The sequence below is a fragment of the Siniperca chuatsi genome, linkage group LG8 (genome assembly GCF_020085105.1).
Source record: "Siniperca chuatsi isolate FFG_IHB_CAS linkage group LG8, ASM2008510v1, whole genome shotgun sequence".
Lineage (NCBI taxonomy): Eukaryota > Metazoa > Chordata > Actinopteri > Centrarchiformes > Sinipercidae > Siniperca > Siniperca chuatsi.
The window spans coordinates 3,372,719-3,385,194 of NC_058049.1; the positions used below are offsets into that span (position 1 = coordinate 3,372,719).

The following is a 12,476-nucleotide window of genomic DNA, read 5'->3' on the forward strand; positions in this document are numbered from 1 at the left end:
CAGAAAATTTAATTAAAGGAAACTATAAATAAAGTTTCAAGAGGCTCGCACTTCCCAATGGGGAGTTTTTGCCTCCCCACATAAATCAAATTATTAGTTTTTCAGCAATGGATGCAGGCAAGCGCTCAACCAATAATAGCTTTCCATCGACAACCCTACAGTGGAATTATAGGTGAGTTTTGAAGCAAATGAGAAAGTTGTGGCAGAGAGTGTTCCTATGATGACATCTAGTGGCCAACTTCAGAAGAACTGGAAACTCCCTCTTCATAGTAGACCGTGGGACATCTTAACAAATTAATTAAAACACAAAGTTTGTAATTTCACCCACAAAAGATTATAATCTTACTGGCTAATTTAACCTCTAATTTAACAAACTCCATTGCTGTCATAGTTGCGGAATTAATCCAAAATTGACCCAAAATTGAAAAGAATTTAGTCAAGTTCTACAAAACTCAATTTCTAACTTTCTAACTTCAAGCTGCCATTATTAGTGAGTTTTAAGCTGGGGGTTTTTTATGTTTCTTGCTCCAAAACGTATTCAGACTTTTATCAATGAACTAGATTTCCTTCAGTCACCTTCAATTGTTTGTGACAGAAATGAATAGGAGTGTAACATATTAAAACCTGGCTTCCCAGTATAACCTTTGTCACTGTACTACTCTAATGTACGTGTGTTAATGAAGTCACTGTGTGTCAACGTTTTGTGGTAATTTGGGTTTTGGTTTTCTTTGGGAAATCTTGAGGTTTTGTCTTGGAGAGGGTGCCTGTGTCAAACTCTACTTATAAATCCTTCACTATTTCTACTATTTCCTAAAGTAGTTTGTGTTTAATCAAATTATCACGTAGCAGCCAGGTAGTATTTGAGCATAGACATACCACAATTGCTCATCAGCAAATTGACTTTGCTGCTTTTGCAAATGTAAAAAATAACACTCCCTGTGAACCTGAGAATGTTTTCCAGGTGTGCGCTCCCCAGTCCCAGAACAGTAAATGTAACATATTTCATGAACTGAGACAAGTTGTAATCAATATTGAGGCTGAGTTTGTAACATTGATATTTTATAGTATAATTATATTATGGCTATTTAAACATTTCGCAGGGAGCTAGTCATAAATCTCCAGACATTACATATGAATTAGGTTAGAAAAATAATCTTTAATTTTTCAAAGCAAATCAACTTTACTGACAAATCTGAGGTGTATGTCTTCCAGTTTGGTTCTTTGCAGTTTTGATTAACACCATTCATCTTCCTCTCTCTGAGGAAAAAGCTCAGGCATGATGTGTACTCATTTTAATCCTTCTGTGAGCCCTTTCACTTCTTTAAGAATAATACAGGTACTAAAATCAAATACTCCAATTGGATTTGTTTGCTCATTACTTATTGCTATCCATACTATCACGGCAGCTGGAGACAGGTGTCTTTTTAAATTTCTCTCGTGACTGGACTGATGCAGCTAATTAGTGGAAAAGATTGGCTGCTCAATGAGGTTGAAAACTCAGACTATAATTACCAGCATCTCCGTTTTTTTTTTTTTTAAAGTGAGCAGAAGACAGTCAGTGTTTACTGTTTGTATTATAAGGACTACCAGTTGATTCGTCTTCACCTTGTAATTTTTTTTGATGGATCTTGAACATGAAAAATGAGGTCTTGTGTTGATGCTTGTTTTGTATTTTATGAAAGGTTTTTGATTAGCTGCATTTCAGTGCACTAAAAGAATTTAAATATGATTAATGTTTTTCAGCTGTAACTTTGCTACCAAACACTTTTCATTTAGTCTGTTTGTTTTTTTCATTCTCACATTTCTATGACTCTTTCTTTCACTGTCAATTTACCCTCCTCTCATTCACTGTTTCTAGGACGTACCAGGCTGTGAAGCTGCTGTACAGTTTTGGTATTTTCATCACCTTCGCCCTGCAGTTCTATGTTCCAGCAGAGATTCTCATACCACCAGTATTGGCTCGCGTGTCAGAGAGGTGGGAGAAAGCCGTCGACCTGCTGCTCCGCACCGTCTTGGTCATCTTCACATGTAAGTATAAACCGGTCAACAAAATAATGCGGGCTTCCATCCACAGTCTGGTGAATCGTTACATTGGATACAATGAAAGATGAAAGAACTTTTTTATTTAATTTCGATATCTTGTAATCTTTAGTGATTTCAAGTGTAAAAGGGAATTCAAAGCTATATCCTGGTGATAAACTTCAATTTGGGCTGAGAGCAGCGGGAAACTAGGAGATAGAAATCATGCTTAATAAGTAGCAACTGAGCCAAGATTAACTCTGATTTTAAATATATTACATCTAAGTACCAACCAGAGAACTACAACAGTAGCCTGTATGTGTGTGGCAGGAACGGCTGCATCTACAGTGAGGTACTAACACACAAACAAACAACCCCAAGTTCCTACTTAACTCCACCTCTTGTGAAAGTGAAAGTTAAAATTCCCATCAGTTTAGTTACTGTGCATAAATGCAGGATTCACCTTGCGTGATAGGCAGCGTTCCCTGGTCCCCGGCTTCAAACCAGCTTACTGATTTCTTTCTTCCTTTCATTGTTTATTCTGATGCAGTCCCATACGGCAAAGCCTTCATTTCAGTCCTGAGCAGGAACAAGAGATTGGCTTTTGGTTTGCACTTCCTTCTTGGCTGCTGTAAAGCCTTTGAACTTTCTTCAGTAGTGCGCCTAGTTTCTTTTATTGTATTTTTTATTAGGTTCATTCATACAAAAAATGGAGCAGTGACAATCAGCATGCCAGCTGGCACTTGAAAGGGATCTGTCTCTTCTTTTTACAGCTCTGTCTTTGTCTGAAAAACTCACGCTGAGGTAAAAATAGAAGGCTAAGTAATTTACTAGTGAAAATAAAATAATAGCAACCATGTTAGTGCACATCCCAAGGGTTTTGTATATGTGGACAGGACTTCAGAGCTCAAACCTTGAGATCAGAGAAGCAAATATGTACTCCGAAGGTTGCTGGTTTGAATCTTTGATTGGCTGTGAGAATTAGCAAGAAAGTCTGTTGAAAGATGCCTCTTCATCCTCAGTAACAGTTTCAGCTGATTTCCCAGATCAGCTAAACTCAGGGAGGTGGAAGCCAGTCCCCGAACAACTACTGAGCCACTATGGCTAGCCCTTTGTGACCAATTAGTTCCAGGTACTATGGAGCCACAGGAATTGAACTAGGAACAAGAAGTCCCCTTTTCACTTTCCTGGTCACGTTTCTGCCGCATCTGAAGAGCCGCGAAGATTAGGCAAATCAGTCCGATAACTGATTAGAAAATGCTGGCTGCATTTGACAGTGATGAATGACTGAAAAGGAGACTGATGCGCCTGTTTCCAAAGTAGGCAATCTGCAGAGTGTTTTATGGTTATTTATTTTTCCTTTAGTACAACACCAAGATGAAACAAAGTTTTGGGTTTTTTTTATTCACCCCAGTGTTTATGCACAACACTGGGGTTGTTCGTACAGAATCTCTGTAAGACCTCTTATTTGCGAGTGATATTTTTACTTCGCACAGTAACCATGATGATGGAACTCCCTTTGATTGGCCACTTGCCTTAGTTATGACGTTATGTCCAAACTAGTTGCCTATGTAATCGTGGTGCAACCAATTTTAGCAGCTGATTTAGTTCTAAACTGACTAGTACTTACTAACCCTCTAGTGTCGACTTTACACCCTAACTTAGGAGAGAACTTACACATAGCTGGTGCAACCCAGTGCAGAAATCTATGTTTTTATGGATATAGAGTTAGCCATTATCACTGATATTGGTCAGCGAAATTTCAGCATGGTGCCTTACATTCTAGGAAGGAGCAGTTATCCACATAGCTAGCTACTGGCTTGCCAATCAGATTCATATCCTTCAATCTGTACCTGAGTCTAACAGCTATTGTATCCAGAGATGGAAAGAGTACTAGAATATTATACTCAAGTAAAAGTACTGTTACTTTAAAGAAATTATACTCAATAAAAGTAAAAGTACTTGTGTAAAAATGTACTTAGATAAAAGTAAAAAAGTAAGTCAGTTAAAATGTACTCTTGAGTAAACGTTACTGCGTTCCACTCAGCCTCTCTGCGCTCCTCAAAGTTTTCAAACATTTTGGGCTGAATGAGGCTCTGCAGTCACAAACAGCAGAAAGGCCTCACACACCTCACTGAAGGAAGAAGTTCATAATGTAGCAAACGTAGAAGTCACCACTGGAAGATCCATCGTGAGCATTTAGCATTTTACCAGACCCAGCATGCACCTGTTGGTCACGCAACATCTTGGGTGTGTTTGATTTGGGTCACTTAGCGTGCTCACCGGGTGGTGCAATAAATTGCTAAATTGATATGGGTAGATGCAACCTTTTTAACTATGCGTGCCAGCTGAGCGCAGAGTGTCTGCAGAGTGCCATGGAGCTCTCTGGAGCTCGGCCCTCCTGCAGCCACAGACACACCAGCAGCTTCTTCTCTGCTGCAGCCGCTGATTTTCATTTTTCCTTTGAGGGCGACCAGCGCCCACCAGGAGGTGGCGCTCTAGGCGACCGCCTGTGTATCCTGTGTATGCCTTTAGCCAGCCCTGTGTATCTCAAAGAGTGTGTGTGTATTTCTGAAAGTGTTCATTTGCCTCTGCAGTTGCATGTGCATGTGACACTTGCTCCCTGGCCTCTCTGTGATGGAGTAGGTCTCACGTGATTGGAAATGTAACCCAGTACCTTAACAGCCACGTGTCTTGTTAGCACACACTCACAAACACACTCACATTCCCCCATCCATTCTCCTTCCTCCCCGAGTTTCAGGCACCAGCAAACAATTCCCTGTAATCGCTCTGCTAGGCTATTTATAGCAGCAACAGTCCTTCAATTGTTATCGATTCCCATTCAGCCAGGACTGCTGATTCTCTAAGTCCAATCCTTTTTTTGTCACGTGTCTCCTCGGTCAGATTGTTGTGATTTAGTGTGGAATTGTTGAGACACATTGAGGTCATAAGGGGGCATACTTCTACTTGTCTAAAGATCATTATTTTCACATGAATGCTGCCAGGGTTGAGATTTCCAATCCCTGTGTAACTCAGTGAGTAGATGACTGTATTTAAATAAGGCTGGATTTTGTTCACAAACTGTTTTAAAAAAAAAAAAAAAAGTTTTACCAACTACACAACTGCTTATACTGTGTTATGCAACAGAAACATACTTTCTAATACTAGAAGTTAATATTTAATTACCAGGAAACATCAGTTTTTCACTAAAGAGAAGGTGTTTAAGATAGATTTCTCCTTTAACCTCTTAAACTCTGAGGTACCCACCAGTGGTTGCATTTTTTGTAAAGATAACCATTGTCAGAAATGGATTTAAACTTCAAGTGGAGATTCCAAAGTTTCCAAACATACCAAATGTGCCAAACTGAATTAAAGGGAAATGTGTACATATAAGGTACAATTTACAAAACATATTTTAAAAGACAACTAGAGTCAGTTATCAGGGTATCACACTGCTCAGTCTGCTCAGGTGGCACAGACAGTTGTTAAACCCCAGATCTGTGGAACCCTGGACCAGCTCTTTACTCATCTAAGGATACTGAAGGCAGTGCTTGCAGTAATATAGGCATTGTACAGGACTGCCATGATGAAGACAGAGCTGAGCGCTAAGGTGAGGCTTTCAATTTACCAGTTGATAGACACTCTAACCCTCACAAACCCTCGATGAATGAGGTAATGGATATAAGCGGCCGAGATGAGTTTCCCTTACAGGGTGTCTGGGATCAGTCTCAGAGACAGGGTAAGGAACTCAAGACACCTGCAAGGAGCTCAGAGTAGAACTGCTGCTCCTACACACTGAAAGGAGTCTGTTAAGGTGGTTCAGGAAGCCTCTTCTTAGAGGTATTCTGGTCGTGTCAATTGGTGGGAGATCCCAGGGCAGACCCAAAACACACTAGAGGGGTTATGCATCCGTCCTTGAGTGGAAACACCTCAGGATTCCCCAGAAAGTGGCGGAAAATGAATGGATTAATGGATAGATGCTATTACAGAGTGCTTCTAATAACAGCAGCCGCTAAATTGTTTTATCGAGTCAGCCTGCTCAACGTGGTTTTTAAAAGTAGTTGCTCGATTGATTCTTCAGTGAGCTTAAATTTTGCTTTGATTACATTCTGTAGCAAAATGTGATTGATGGTACTAATTACATTTTTGATGGATGGATTGTGAATAGCAACGATGTTGATATTAACTAGTGCCTTATTCTAAAATGAGCAAGGGTTCACTATTGTTCTTGCTGCTGTTTAAAGAAAAACAGTAAATGAGGCCTTCAAAACAGCTTACTTTGTCAAAAACAAGGTACTGAAGAAGTAATTGAGTTCACAGCAGGCACTCTTAAATCGATGGCCAATCTACAAGTAATGAGGAGGATGGAAGCTCGCGTCCATATTTCATTGTGTTTACAAAGAATAGGCTATATGTGTAGGCTTGGGTATCAAATCAGTAGCATAGTGGTATGTTGTCAGTAGCATGCAGAACCTTTTATCATTTGCTCCAAAATGCAGTCTGCTGAAGATGAACATGAATATGTATTTGCGTTTGTTTACAAGAAACAGGTCATTAAATGTATTGGCTGTATTATGTGTCAGGATCTTCATTCCAAAAGAGATTTACACCATTCTTTGCAGAAAAATGATCAGATCAATTCACCATAGAACCATCTTATTGATGCTATCACTTTTGTGTAGATTTATTTTTATTTTATTTTTTAAGATCCTGTATCTATTCTGTGGTTCCCAACCTGGGGTTTGCAATCCCTCAAGGTGTCCAAATAAAACACTTAGGTGTCACCAGATCCTTCTGTTACAAAAATTAATGTTTTCTTATTTTTCTCAATTTTTTTTTTCTTGTGATATACTCGATACTCATCTTCCATCTTCAATTATGTCTGTTTTTACACCCTCTAACTTGTGTGTGGGTCATGCGTAGCCTCATGGGTACACTGTAATATGCAACCCCCTACAGCCAACAATACATACATACATACATACATGCATAAAAGCCTTAATTAAATGATGGATGTTAAGACCGCAATTTACATAACACCAGCCTCGAGGGAGATGTGAAGGGTTCATAATATATCTAAATACTCTCAAGTTGAGTTTGATACAGATGCTGGTTTCTCAGCACCAGGGAGTGCTTAAGGTATTTGTATTATGCAGAAGATGGAAATGGAGCAGAAAATAAGATGCACTGCAGAGGCAGAGATATACATCTTATGCAGCATATTTAACTGTTCTACAGAGATGTCACTGATGCTATTCAATGCCAGGTTTGTGACAGTACAGTTGGTATAATCATACTTTGACAGACTAACAGTTATAACTGGGAAATATGTCTTTTTCAAAAAAGAAACTCTATCCAGCCTCTGTTCATTGCCATTCCCTCCTCACTGCACTTCACATGGAATGAAACCTCAAGTCACGGCAGACTTATTGAGGTACAGGACTGCAGTGCTTGTGAGCCCCAGGATCTTCATTTCCTTTATTAGCTGTGATTGGAGCCTGTAGAGAATTATGCAGATGACATTTGCCACGCTGTATAGGTTTCTGCACATGCATGTTGATAAGTTAATAAAAGGGAATAAATGCATACATGTGCCACATCATATCTGCAGGTCATTTGCAAGACAGCTTGTGGTTTTCATTGGTGCAGAGCAGAGTGTGTGTTGTGGAGATGGTGGAGGTGCAGCAACAAGAAAATACTTGCTTCCAGTCGGATCCCACTGATGCATGCTGGAAAGAAGGTTGCGAGGGACAGGGGACTGGAGGAGGAATCATGTTGCTCCTACATGCACAACTGGAAGAAGGAGATTGCTTTTGGTTTTGAATCGGAATGCAAAATGAGATTGAAGCAGTGCCTCGTCGTCTGCGTATGTGTAGAGTAAATCTTGAAGAGAATGCCTCTGAGAGTCTCAGTCTTTGAATCGAGAACAGATGTCGGTTCTTGGCTGTCCAGAGGGAGAAGCTTTTGTCTGTGTTACACTACTGCTGCCGTACTGTAGTGATGTGAGTTTGCTCCTCTTGCAGCAAAAGAGGGGCTGACAGTGTATAAAGAAACAAATCTCTGAATGCCCTTACACAGAGCAGGTGCATCACTCTTCAGATATTTTTTTAATCTTCTTCTAAATGATGCAAATTAAGATGAAACAGCGTCACATAGAAACTAAAACTCCAACAGTAATATCCAGAGAAACATCTGTCAGTGTTTAGAAGAGTAGTAGAGCCCGAAGTTGTTGCCTTCCCAAAAGAGAAGAAACATTTAGGTGAATAGGTGGCTAAGATTTGAATGTCTCAGTCTTCAGTGTGAGGATGAATTACGCCATTTATGTGTTGTGTTGTGTGTTGTCAAATGTCTTTGCTTGATGTGAGATTAGTCAGCCGACAAATCATCTTGGTAGCAATCTACAATGTCAAAATTTCATTCAAATGATATAAGTGCAGTATTGACTGATGTCCCAAAGTTATTCTGTTCTCATGATTTTACTTAGGAGGGCTTTCAAGTGGCAGAACTGTGAAATGAACCTTGATATTAATTGCTGTTTCTAGTTGCTACAACAACAAATCCTCGTCTTTCCCCGTCATTGGTTTCAGTTTGAGCTCAAACAGCCAGATAAGAGTTAAAATAGAGGACAGCCCTGAGCAAACTCTCTCTCTCTTCTGAGCTGTGCTTTGACTTGTGCTCCAGCTCGAAAGGTCAGTTCATTTCAATGCAGGGAGATTTCTTTTGAAGTGAGCACTCTATTCTAATTTACCAGAGATAGGTTGAGGGGTGGAGGAGCTTACTGTTGCTGTTACTGTTGTTTTGGATCAGAGAGCCTCTGAGAGGCAGCTGTAGGAATGCTACATGACTTTGCCTTGTTTCTTGCAGTTGCATGTAGGCCTGTCACGATAACTACTTTTGTTGGACGATAATATTCTCCCAGAAAAATTGCAATAAACAATATTATTGTCATTTTAAGACCATTTTATGCCACTGATATAATGATAATATAATAACATAATAATGTAAGTACATCCTTTTCAAAGAGCAATGAACTTTTAAGCTGCCTGAGCACCGCCCACGGGGAAACTCAGACACAGAGAGCCGACAAGGAGGAGGGCGGATATGACAGCAAAACGCGCCTCAGACTCTGCATAGTTTTTTTTTTTTTTTTTGTTTTTTCTGTTACATTCGGCTTAGGCACTGTGGAAAAAAAATGCTCAGGCGGTGTGCCCAAGTCTTATAATGTAGGAAAAACCCTGCTGTTTATTCTGGCATCATGTTGGTTAAAATGTTGGTGCCATTCTCATCCAAATAAACACGCATGTAAACACAACGGGCAATATCATATCGGTTTGACAAGGATTGCCCAAAGGCAGAGACCGTAGATTGCCGTTTGATCAGTTAATAAATCTCAAATGGGTAAAGCTGCATCAAGTGATTATTGACCAATAGTGGCAGATAGTAGATTTGTAAAAGAACCTCACAGGAACAAGCCTTGGTAAACTATATCAATCTATCAAGTTGTGACTGATGATAGCATACACTTGCCTGCTGAAAATGACGCTGATGAGAGCGCTGAGACTGAACCAAAAGTTAGCTTGAATAAACCCAGAACAATGAGCTGAAAGACGTTAAACGCTCTGTAGAGCTGAGGGAGGCTGCTGAGTTTGATGATAATTCTCTGTTGTTTTGGCACTACAAGGGACACTTTTAATATTATATGTAATCATTTGACCCATTGTTCATATAGAAATATGAATATATGTAGCTTTAAGTAAACTTCTATATTTACCTGTAAGTCAAGTTAGTGAACTTATTGCTAGCAGTTAAATGCAACCCCATACCTAAATAAGCCCTGGTTTAGCCTGCCGACTAATGAGAAAAATGCATCTTAAGTCAGTTTTATTTATATAACCCCAAATCACATGTTTATCTCAAAGAGCTTTATAATCCGTACAGCATACAACACCCTCTTTTTTTTTTGTGTACGTTTTGAAAACTTCTGGCTTTGGCAACTCCCAGTGGTATCAAAATAAACACTGTAGCAGAAAGCAATTCATGCCAACAAACCCCCCACCCTACCCCTTTCGCTCCCCTCGCATCTGAACTGAGGACACAGATGAATGGGTTGTTAGCAACACATAGGCTGCACCAATTTTCACCACGTTAAATAATGTTTCTACAAACAAAAACTAATAACATCAGAATAATTTGAAAGATGCTGTAATCACACAACAATTCTCCACATAATAACACCACTAATGGGAAATCCAACCCAAGTCTAGACAATATTTTGCTTTTCATAATACCTCCTCTTTGATAGAGCTTTAAATACTGTACACAAGTCATATTCACCCATACTTGCTGAGAAGCAAGCAGAAGAACAAAGCAGTTTCTTTCCTGCCTGTACCGCAGATATATTGGCTGCAACGGTCATTTCATTTTCGCTTTGAAAGTGCTTCCTTTGTCTGAGTCACTTTGCCACAGGCTTGAGCTGAGCAGCTAGCGTGTGTTGTTAAGCTGTTGATGGGAACAAGAGAGGACGTGAGGATGTCTCGTGAGCCTCCTCTTCTTCCTTTAGTTTTTTTGTACTTCATCCAGGAGCACAGTGGCACAAAGGTGGCGTGCCACTGGGAATGCATGCTGCATGTTGCTGGACTGTAGTACTGTCATATTTTTACCCTTTCAGAAACATGATGTGTGCACACGTTCACCTTTATGTCTTGTGGAGCTAATTCACCTCTATTGTTTGGCCTTTGCTTTCTGCGTCTGTTTTATCTGTTTTAACCTACTGTAGGTCTGAAGGTCTATTCTAGAAAGCGCTTTCCCGAAAGCCACCACAATAAGAACTAAAAAGCAGCAGTAAATTATATTAATGGAGAGAAAAGCCGCTATGTAGGACTACAAAATTATCTGAAAATGAAATAAAAACGTTTTCTAAAACCTATGCTTTTATTTTATTACTTTTAATTAATAAGAAAATAATGTTTATTTGTATTAACTTAATTAAATTCAAATTAACACTATGCTACACTGCCAAAAGTATGTGGACCCAAACGTTACACTCCTATGTGATTCTTGGACATGTCACTCCAAAAAGCATGGGTAGGCTTTCCACCAGATGTTGGAACCTGGCTACTTGGGCATGGTAAGACAAATGTTAATGGGTTGTGAGTTTATTACTGTGGTAGAAAACAAGACAAAACAAAACCCTGCTACATAGAATGACATTTATGTTTCAGATTTTTCAATTATTTTACCTATTTTTGAGTAAAAGCAAAGATTAGCGCAAATTGTAAAAAAAAATAACAAAAAGCTCTTCAGGTCTCTAAAAATTATCGAAATACAACAGTGTAAGAAATGAAATCACTCTGAACTGCTCGCAACTCATGCCATATGTAAAGAACGTCAGAATTTGACATGGCTTTGTATTAAAGAGTCACAAGCAAAAAGGTTTAGGAATCACTGGTCCAAAATACCATTGTATGCTCTGGCAATAATATTTCCTCACATTGGAGCTATGGGGCCCAGCCCAAATCATGAAAAAATAGTAGGGGGGCGTGGGTGTCCACTAAAGGTACCCTTGTTTCAGTGGCATCCAGATGGACCTCAACCTCTTCGGATGAAACCCATACTATATTAACCTCTTAGTGTATCTTAATGCCTGGTTCACCACAGGACTAACTCAAAACTGCTGTGGTGTAAAAAATGAAACACTACATACCAGCCTGTGTCATTATCACAGCACCAATTCTAAAATGTATGCAAATGAGTCACGTTTTTAAACTAGCCTTATCTTTGAATGACAACCTCTGTCCCCAAACATCTAAACCGCAGCTCACTTAGTGTGGCAGCCGAGCTAAAAGAAGCACAGCCAGAGTCGCGGCGCTGTAAGCAGACAGGTCACCCTGAGGATTTCTGTCTTTAGCATGGACCTCCTGACCTGCTGGGCAGGAAAGGTCAGCCTCGCCCTCCAACTCCATCTTCCCTCACTTCCACTCCTCCTCCGCCTTCTTTCTGTTGTCCGCCTTTTCTCGCTCAGAGTTTCTGTCAATATGTTCTCTTACTCTCAGTGTCTAGATCAGGGTTGCTCAACATATTCTGGCCTGTGACCTCAATTTTAGGTCCTAAAAATTCAAATGACACCAGGCAGTAGAGAGATCTGTTACCCTTACACTGGAGCATGGCATATTCTTGTATTGTACTTTCAGTCCATTGAAGCATCTCCAAATGCATTGGATCAAAATTGTGATATATTTAAAGTATTTTTTACTAAACATAAATAGAATATCAGTGGGCTATATCAGTCTTATAAATCTAATTTGATCCAGTCTGCATATTAAGCAACCCCATGTGGAGTCTCAGTTGTTTTCCTTCTTTTATAGGCATCCCTCTGACCTCTCTACTGTTCTGTTGTTGTTCTCCTCTGTCCATACTCTAATTTTATATCCCTCTTCTGCATTGCCAAGAGTTGACAC

At 39.7% G+C, this 12,476-nt stretch overlaps 1 protein-coding gene across 2 annotated transcripts in view; it reads left to right on the forward strand.

The window, feature by feature from the left end:
• Positions 1–12,476, forward strand: part of slc36a1 (solute carrier family 36 member 1) — a 46,312-nt gene that overhangs the window by 17,525 nt on the left and 16,311 nt on the right. For both annotated transcript variants that reach the window (XM_044204584.1, XM_044204583.1), the window contains exon 11: positions 1,859–2,028. In XM_044204584.1, coding sequence (XP_044060519.1) covers positions 1,859–2,028 — 170 coding nt within the window. The remainder of the gene's footprint in view (positions 1–1,858; positions 2,029–12,476) is intronic.